This window comes from Carlito syrichta, unplaced genomic scaffold (genome assembly GCF_000164805.1).
Source record: "Carlito syrichta isolate Samal-C Ts95f unplaced genomic scaffold, Tarsius_syrichta-2.0.1 Scaffold304337, whole genome shotgun sequence".
Classification (NCBI taxonomy): domain Eukaryota; kingdom Metazoa; phylum Chordata; class Mammalia; order Primates; family Tarsiidae; genus Carlito; species Carlito syrichta.
Window position 1 is genome coordinate 1,026,559 of NW_007248433.1, and position 9,731 is coordinate 1,036,289.

A 9,731-nucleotide genomic window follows, 5' to 3' on the forward strand; every position below is an offset into this window, starting at 1 on the left:
ATCACTTGAGCTGGGGAGTTCAAGACCAGCCTGGGCAGCATAGCAAGACCCCGATCTCTAAAAAAAAAAAAAAAAGTTTTTTTAAAAATCAACCAGGTGCAGTGGCGCTCACTTGTAGTCCCAGCTACTTGAGAGGCTGAGGCAGAAGGATTGCCTGAGTCCAGGAGATCGAGGCTGTGGGGAGCTGTGATAGTGCCACTGCACTCCAGCCTGGGTAACAGAGTGAGACTCTGACTCAAAGATGAATCAATAAAATGAAAATAAAAGAGGCCAGGCTTGGTGGCTCAGCCTGTAATCCCAGCACTTTGGGAGGCCGAGGCAAATGGATTTCCTGAGCCCGCGGGTTTGACACAGCCCAGGCAACCTGGCGAGACCTCATCTCTACAATAAACAAGAAACTAGCCGGACATGGTGTTGCGCGCCTATAATTCCGGCTACTTGAAAGGCTGAGGCAGAAGGATCACCGGAGCCCAGCAGGTATATTCTGGGGTGGCCATGAGTATGCCACTGCACTCCAGCCTGGGCAACAGAATGATACTCCTACTCAAAAAAAAAGAAAGAAAGAAAAGAAAGGAAAAGTAACTCCTGCAGGCTCAAGCACGTCTTCTACATGGAGCGTGCTCGTCTTGTTTGGTTTCGGGGTTGGTATGGCAACTTCCTCTTACACACGTGTGAACGGAGGCATGGGAACATGCGTGACACTAGGGAACTGCTGGTGGTGGCATTATCACAATGAAGACGGGAGAACCAGACTGCAGCCCCTTTAGGGGAGCCTCCCATTTGCTTCGTGGGGCGGAGGGGCGAGATATGCCATGGACACAGTCTGGGCAGGGAGGCAGGGGGAGAAAGGGAGTAGGAAGCAGGGTTCCATCCTCTCCTGGAAACTGTGGTGGTGGGACATAACCTCACAAACCACACGCTGGGATCATTGTTCCAGAAGGTCTCACCAGGGCAGGTGGGGTGTCCCTGCTTGCCTTGGCTTCCAGAGGCCTCAGAGCCCCTGTGGCCTCTTGGGCAGGAATTGAGGATGTGCAGTCTGAATGCCGCAGCATGGCCGAGCCATTCTACCCCCGGGACACTCCAGCTGTATGTCCGTTGTCCACCCAAGGGCAGCTGTGTTCAGACCCTCTGAAGATCTGATGAAAGCCGGGGACCCTCTGCCTGGCGGGGTCTCATGCAGATAATGGTTTTTCTTTTCAAAGTCTCGCTCTATTGCCCAGGCTGGAGGGCAGTGGCATGATCACGGCTCACCACAGCCTTAACCTCCCGGGTTCAAGTCATCCTCCTGCCTCACCTCCCAGGTAACTGGGACTATAGACACATGCCACTATGTCTGAATAATTTTTTGATTTATTATAGAGATGAGGTCTAGCTATGTGGCCCGGGCTGGTCTCGAACTCCTGGACTCAAACCATCCTCCCACCTTGGCCTCCCAAAGTGCTGGGATGATAGGCATGAGCCACTGCTCCCGGCTTCATGCAGAGAAATTGAAGTCATTTCAGAGACTGCGCAGACCCACCCAAAGACTGCATGATCAGAGCCCCACAACATGGGGCATTCTCTGGGACTCCATATTGGGTTGAACCTGCTGCCCTCAAGGTGTGGGAGGGCCCCTCATCCAGGTCTCGGCAGGGGCTGAGCAGGATGTGGGCAGGGCCTCCCTGGGCTCCCAGAAACTGCCTTGGCATGCAGGGAAGGGAAGGCTGTCCCTCGAGTGCTGAGTGGTCTCTGTAGCAGGGGCAGCCAGCTGCTGGCTCAACGGGCCTCTGCTTCTAGGACCAGACAGGACCCTGTGTGTCAGACACTCGCCACCCTGGCTCTCCTCCATCTGGCCTGGGGCCGACTCCTGTCCTTGTTTCTGACGCGGTGACTCTGACAGCTCAGAGTACCTTCCAGGTCCAACCTGCTGCCAACGTAGGGGCCGGGCATGGAAAAGCCTGGGCTTTCCATGAACTCTTGGTTGTGACATTCAGAACTGCCAGATTGGAGCCCACTGGCTTCCAGAGGGAGAGACACACTCCGAGGCACATGGGCCGGGCACTGGGCCAAGGCCTGCGATGTCAATGTATTCGTTGATTTGCTATTGGTAATAAAAGGAGTATTGATTAGTGCTTCATTAACAGGTTGGGCTCCACGACATCCCTGCCCTATTCTTTGGCACATCATTACAGTCACCAGGTTCCTAAGGTGACTCTTCCTGAACAGTGGTCCCCAACCTTTTTGACATCAGGGACCGATTTTGTGGAAGACAGTTTTTCCACAGATGAGGTGGGTGGGTCATCAGGCATTAGATTTTCATTAGAAGCTACAACCTAGACCCCTCGCATGTGCAATTCATAGTAGGGAACATGCTCCCATAAGAATCTAATGCCACCACTGGTCTGACAGAAGATGGAGCTCAGGTGGTCATGCAGGTGATGGGGGGGAGCAGTGGTAAACAGATGAAGCTTTGCTCACCCATTCACCTCTCACCTCCCACCTCCTGCTGTGTGACCGGTTCCTAACAGGCCACGGGCCAGTACCATGGCCCAGGGGTTGGGAGCCTCTGTTCTAGAAGGTGTAGTTCTCATCCCGTGGGGCACAAGCTACAGCTGGGTTGAGTGGCAATCATCTTTTTCTGGTATCTAGGGAACAGAAGCCTGTAGAGGATGGGATTCTGTCAGTGCTGAATTTTTGCACACACGGCCTGTCACATCTCTGGGGTCCACTCGCCGTAATACATGGGTGAAGGGAAACCCAAAGACCATCGGCCAGCATCCCGGCAGTGTACCTCACTTCCTAGACATGTGTATATGGCTGCGATTTGTATTACTATGTGTGTGTAAATGTCAAGGATTTATTTGCTTCTAGTAAAATTGTTCCTGGTTGGCACAATGGCATTTTGAAAAAAGAAAACCATCTTTCTAGGCTGGGCACGGTGGCTCACACCTACAATTCCAGTATTTTGGGAGGCTGAGGTAGTAGGATTGCTTGAGCCCAGATTTGAGGCTGTGGTGAGCCATGATTGTACCACTGCGCTCCAGGCGAGGCAAGAGTGAGACCTCAACTCAGGCAGACCAACCAACAACCATCTTTCACTGGCAGTGTGGGGGTTTCGAAGTCTAGTCATAGGCTTTGAGTCATGCATGTCACAGACCTGCTTGGAAGGGGCTGCTGTGGCCTGGGTGTTTGTGACCCCCCCCCCAGGTGATAGAGTCAGGAGAGGCCTGGGAGGTGCTGAGGTCACAAGGGTGGAGCCTTCATGGATGGGATCTGTGCCCTCATAAAGAGGCCCTGTGAAGCGCCCTGGCCCTTCTGCTGTGCAGGGACATAGCAAGAAGACATTGTCTATGAACTAGAAAGTGGGTCCTCCCAGACTCCAGGCCTGTGAGAAGGAAATGTCTGTCGTTGTGAAGCCATGTGGTGTGTGGCATTGTGTTAAGGCAGCCTGAGTGGACTAGGCAGGAGCCTTGAGCCGGAGACCTCTGGGGGAGAATCTGCCCTTGTCTTGGGGGATTGGGTTCTGTGCCTCGGTTTCCCTAGGGTTGGGAAGGGACGCCCATGCCACTGGCAGGAAGAAATGCACACACCTGTCAGGTAAGAGGCACAGGGTCCCTCACGGCTCTGCCTTGGGACCAGTCTTGCCCCATCTTGTGGGGAGCGGGTCGCCTGCAGTACATTGGTCACCCACAAGACACGGGAATGGGTCACCTACAGGACATGGGAGGGGGAGGTTACCCACAGGACTCAGCTGGAAAGGCACAATTGAGCAGGAGGCAGAGGTGGGCCCACAGCCCACGGGTGTACTATCTCCTTCCTTCCACACATGGGTGTTGGTGCCTTGTCTCTGCCAGGGTAGGAACTGTCCACCCACCCAAATCCTGGGGTCCTGAGTTGCCAGAGGCGCTGGGCAGGGAGGTGGTCCCTTCATGGCAGCATCATTAAGCAGGGACACGGCTGGTGGCCCCTGTCACCGTGTCCGCCCTGGGGAGTGGCATCATCTGGACTTGAGTTCCTTGGTACACGCGCAGGTGTTGATTGATCATTAGAACATGACTGGGTGGGGAGGCTCACGCCTGTCATCCCAGCACTTTGGGAAGCTGAGGCAAGAGGATTGCCTGAGTCCAGGGGTTTGAGACCAGGCTGCACAACTTGGCGAGACCTCATCCCTACAATAAATCAAAAAGTTATCCAAGTGTGATGGTGTGCACCTGTAGTCCCAGCTACTCAGGGGGCTGAGGTGGGAGAATCACCTGAGCTCAGCAGGAAAAGGCTGCGGTGGCCGCGAGCGTGCCACTGCCCTCCAACCTGGGCAAGAGAATGAGACTCCAACTCAAAAACAAGCAAACAAACAAACAAACAAAAACTGTCTTTGACCAGGCTTTTGCAGAGTGACACCCCGACTTCAAAAAAAGAAAAAAAAATGAACAAGCACATTTCCCAGCATGCCCCACATGCCGGGGCAGGTTGGTTCGTGCCCAGCAATGTTTGCTGAATGACTGAATGAATGAGCAAGACCCTGAGTTCAAGGGCACAAGAGGCCATGGGCCTCCTTCCCACCCCTGCCTGTGGCACAGTCAGCGCAAGGCCTCGGCCTCAGCCCCGCCCATGCATCTCACCGCCCTCCTGCCCTTCTGTCTTCCCAGGACCTCCCACTCGCGAGCCAAGGCCGAGGCGGCCCTCACAGCGGCGCAGAAAGCCCAGGAGGAAGCCCGGATCGCCAGGATCACTGCCAAAGAGTTCTCCCCTTCCTTCCAGCACAGGGAAAATGGTGAGTCCTGTGGCCGACACCAGCAACTTGACGGGGGCATGGACAACCTGGCAAAGTCCCCAGACTGGGGCTGGGGCTGGGCTCAGATGGTTTCACCCAGGGGCCGCCCCTGGTCTCTTGTTGGTGCCAGGTCTCGCGAAGCCTCCCCAGACATATGCAGGGTGCCCACAAGCCTTCCTATGGCTGTGTGGTCCATGTGCTGCTCACCAGCCAGCCACAGTGGTAGGTGCCCACCGGCTCGGCCGGGCCTGTGCTCCTCACCCCATGTACCCTGGGTGTTCCAGAACATTCCATCATGCTGGCAGGTTCTCTGCTCAGTCCAACTTGGCAGCCAAGTGCCTCCATGACTGAGGAGTTGTGTCTCGAGTTGTCTTTGTTCTTAACTAATCTACATTTAACTGGAAGACACTCACCACAGTGCTGCAGTGTTTACCCTGAGGCAAAACAAAACAAAAAGACAGAGAATTACAAAATATAGCCCTCTCTCATTCTCTCTAGTAATTGTCATTAGGACCAGAGACACATTCTGTTTAGAAATCACTCCAGGAACAGTTTTTTATTTTATTTTCACACTGAAACCCAGTTGATTTGCTTCAGCCTCAAAAGTGTGTTTATGTAAAATGAAATGAGCGCAGCTGCGAGCTGCACTTTTTTTCTCTAAACGAGGAAACAGTTAAATGTGCCCAGGGCTCAGCCTGTAATCCCGCGCCTTGGGAGGCTGAGGTGAGCGGATTGCCTGAGCCCGCGGGTTCGAGACCCGCCTGGGCAACTTGGTGAGACCTCATCTCTACAATAAATCAAAAAATCAGCTGGACATGGTAGCGCGTGCCTGTAGTTCCAGCTACTTGGAAGGCTGAGGCAGAAGGATCACTGGAGCCCAGCAAGTCGAGGCCATGGTGGCCGGGAGCAACCACTGTACTCCAGCCTGGGCGACAGAGTAAGAATTCAACTCAAAAAAAAAAAAAAATGTGCCCAGGGCCCGCCGGGTTGGAAAGGCGGCTCCCCGTGTTCTCTGGAGGCCACTGGTCCTCCTTTCCGGGGTAGGAGGTCGTGGCCGGTGTGGCGTTTCCTCCTGGAATCCGGCCCAACAGGCCCTGGTGTGTGTCGGGTCTGTGACCCGATGACATGACCTGAGTGATGGGTGGTGGGAGGCCACCAGCCACCAGCCAGCACCACTCTGGGCCCCTCCAGCTTCCCTTCTGGCCTCTCCAGGAAGCCTCCTTGCCTAGAAACTCCATGCGCTTGTCTTGTGAAGAGAGTCTCGAGATGAGGTGTTGGGCTAGGTGAAGGCCAAAGCCCAGGTCAAGTGTCCGTAGAAGAGACACAGACACGGCGGTGAAGGTAGTGACTGGAGTCGTGTGGTCACAAGTCAGGGGCCACCAAGCATCAGCGGCTGGAGAGGGGCCCAGGTAGATCTTTCGAGATCCCAGAGGGAGCCAGCCCCACCCACGCCATGGCTTTGGAGCCCAGCTTCAGACTGTGAGAGGACCATTGAATTGAGGCCATTTCAAGCCCCTGGGGTGTGGCGTGTGTTCCAGGAGCCCCACGCGCTGGCACTGGCTCCTCTGACCCCAGAACAGAGCCCATGTTCCTGCAGGAGAGGCCTGGGCTTGTGCTGTCATGGACACAACTGCTTTTCTAGACCCTGTCCTGGTGGCAGGTGCACCAGGCGCCGCCCGGTGTGGACCCAGGCCGCAAGGGCCTGACCATGCCTCAGCCTGACGCCCTGGCCCGCCCACCCTGAGCCCCTCTGGCTGAGGTGAGGGGTGCCTCCTAGGCCCCCCCTTGCTCACACTCTCCTGTAGGGAGAGCCAACATCACGCATCTTTTATTAGCCTTGTGCTGGGATCTGTCTTTCCGACGTCCAGGCGTGTCTTGTTTCTACCCAAGATGCACTGAAGGTGAATGTTCCCAGACCAGGGGTTGTGGCCAAGTCTTGGCCGTGGAAGGGAGGTCGGGTGAGGAGGGGTCTAGCATCTTCGTCACTCGGTCCTCACAGCTGGAGCTGTTGGCCCTCGTCGACAGACAACTGAGGCTCTGGCCAGGCATGGTGGCTCATGTCTGTAATCCCAGCACTTTGGGAGGCCGAGGTGGGAGGATCACTTGAGCCCAGGGGTTCGAGACCAGCCTAGGCATCATAGTGAGAATTCTTGTCTCTACAAAGAAATTAAAAAATTAGCCGGGTATGGAACTGTAGTTCCAGTGACTCAGGAGCTGAGGCAGGAGGATTGTCTGAGCCCAGGAGTCATAATGAGGCTGCAATGAGCTATGATCATGCCACTGCACTCCAACCTGGGTGACAGAGCAAGACCCTGTCTCAAATAATAATAACAGAGGCTCTGGGAGGGAAGTGACTTGGCTGAGGTCTGGGGCACAACATGGCAGAATCAAGATCGAGATTGAGTACCCTGCTCCAGAGGCTGGGCAACACCTGCTCCAGTAAAGACCAGCAAAGATGTCTGCTGGGCAAGCTGTGGGCGAGCTGCTGGCCATGGGCCTGGGAGGTGGAGAGGCTGAGATTCCGCCTGAGGCCACGTGGCTACGTGGTAGTGGGAGCAGGACCGAGTCTGGTGTCCACGTGCCCCTGCTGACATGCACCCTTGCCCTGGAGCCCAGAGGTGGGAGGATTGTGCAGGCATGGAACCCGGACACAGAGCAGGACAAGGGTGCTAGGACTGGGCATAGATGCCCCAGCTGTGCCTTGCGGCCTTGGGGATGCTTCCAGGAATGGCACATGGCCGAGCATGTCCTCCCGCTGGGAGCGTGGTACTCAGGGTGCAGGAGGATGCCAGCCCCCCCCCAGGGTGTAGGTCTGCTGGGCCAGCCAGGCCTTGACCAGGGCTGCAGTGGGTGATGGTCTCGCAGGCCACAGGGCCACCATGGGGCTTGGAGCCCGGCTTTTCGGGTCCCTGGTGTCCAAGGCACAGGCACATGGGCCCCACAGATGTCTGGTCCCAACCGAGTCCTGCTGAACCCCCGTGGGATGGGGGCCTGAGGGCATGATCACAGGGGCCTCTGATAGGCCAGGGCTCCCTTCACTCGGGACTCCCATGGGGAGACGGGGGTGGTAGAAGGTCCCAGGTTGGTCGTCAGGCAGGCATGATTATGTCAGCGCGGTTCTGCTGGGAGCCTGTCTAGCCTGTTCCCCCACCGTGTGAGCAGGGTACCACACGGCAGCCCAGCCAGCATCTGGGGGGTGACCATAGGCACAGTCACTGGATGAGACCTCCAAGTAGCCTGGCCCACACCCCCGTGTGACAGAGGGGGGCCCTCAGGGGTGCCCACCTGCCCAGAGCCATTCCTGGCCCTGCTCATGCTGCCTCTTGGACTAGCAGAGGAAGGATGGGGAAGGCGGAGTCTCATGTAGACATGGCACACCACACCTGCTTGGCCCTCATCTCTTTACGGCAGAGGGGCCGGGCCCGCAAGCCCATTGGATTTCTGGTGGCCCCAAGGGCAGCTGTTTTCCTCCCACCCTCTCCTGCCCAGAGGTCAGAGACTCCAGGTGCGAGTGGGAAGGTGTCCAAGCATCGGACTCCTTAGTATCTGAGCTGTGGTCGTGTGGTGGCAGCCCCCGGGTAGAACAAGGGATGGCCCACGTGCCAGGGAATTCTGTGGTGTTTGGCTCAGGAGGATCATGGGATACAGGAAGTGGGCCCCCGCCCTGCCGCCCAGCCTAGGACTCACCGGAGACGTGTCAGTCTGTTCCTGTGAAGGGGTGAGAAATGCCATACTCTTCTTTTATCCAAATGGGTAAAATGCAGCCCAGCCTCTGTTCCCACGTGGGCAGAAACGCGATCTCATTGTTCCAGGCCCGTGCTGGGCTCATGAAACCTCAAAGATGTCTCTGTGACTGGTCCCCTCTGGCTTCCCTCCCTGTTCAGGCCTCAGGTTAGGTGTCACAAGTACATTGCCTGTTGGTTGTGAGCTGTCCCTCCAGATCCTGAGGTCTGTGCCCCCCCCTCCCCAGAACTCCCTGCAGGAAAGGGGAGCCCAAGCCCAAGACTCGAAGCCCTGGAGGCAGGAGGGACATCCTTCCTGGGCTCTCACACCAGCCCTGGGCCCACAGGAAGGCACAGACTGCTTCTCAGCAGGGCTGTTGCACCACCCAGGGACACAGGTACCCCAGGCTGGGGACTGGGGGGGTGGTGACCCTCTGTGATGCCCTCGACCCCCAGGCTGCAGGGCCCCGTGGGAGATCAGCTGGCCCAAGGGGCTTCCTCTCACCCTCAGGAGGGGCTGGTCAGGGGAACGGGGGCCGAGGCCACATACCAGCCAGGCTGGTGTCCTCCGAACACGCTCTAAGACTCAGGTCTTCCTGCAGCCTTGGGACCAGGGCTGGGAGCTGCCCCATCTACCACCTCTGTCACCGCCTGGGACTGGTCTGTCATTCTCCAAGGGCCCATGGGGTGGAGTCTGGGGGAATCCCACAGAAGGACTCTGGGAACTATAGTCACCAACCCCCACTTTCTTCTGCCTGTGCCCCTTTGGCCTGGCACCTGATCTGGGCGCCAGTCCTGCCTGGAGACTGTCCTGGCTAACTGACCTGTGTCTCTGTCTCCACGACCAAGGGCTGGAGTACCAGAGGCCGACGCGGCAGACGTCCTGCGACGACATCGAGGTGCTCTCCACGGGGACGCCCCTGCAGCAGGAGAGCCCTGAGCTGTACCGCAAGGGCACCACCCCCTCCGACCTGACCCCCGACGACAGCCCACTGCAGAGTTTCCCCGCCAGCCCCACGGCCACCCCGCCGCCGGCCCCCGCCGCCAGGAACAAGGTGGCCCACTTCTCCCGGCAGGTGTCGGTGGACGAGGAGCGGGGAGGCGACATCCAGATGCTGCTGGAGGGCCGGGGTGGGGACTACACCCGCAACAGCTGGGCCCATGACAAAGCCGGGGGCGCCCGTGTCCCGGGCCACAAGCCGCCCGGGAACCCCAGGCCCCGGGAGCGGCGGACGGAGTCGTCCCCCGTGTTCGCGTGG

General features: G+C 57.5%; 1 protein-coding gene across 1 annotated transcript in view; it reads left to right on the plus strand.

Annotated features, from left to right (window-relative positions):
- The window catches only part of LOC103262115 (junctophilin-3), a 94,761-nt gene that overhangs the window by 77,747 nt on the left and 7,283 nt on the right, over positions 1-9,731 (plus strand). The window contains exons 3-4 of the mRNA XM_021713202.1: positions 4,626-4,750; positions 9,322-9,727. Coding sequence (XP_021568877.1) covers positions 4,626-4,750; positions 9,322-9,727 — 531 coding nt within the window. The remainder of the gene's footprint in view (positions 1-4,625; positions 4,751-9,321; positions 9,728-9,731) is intronic.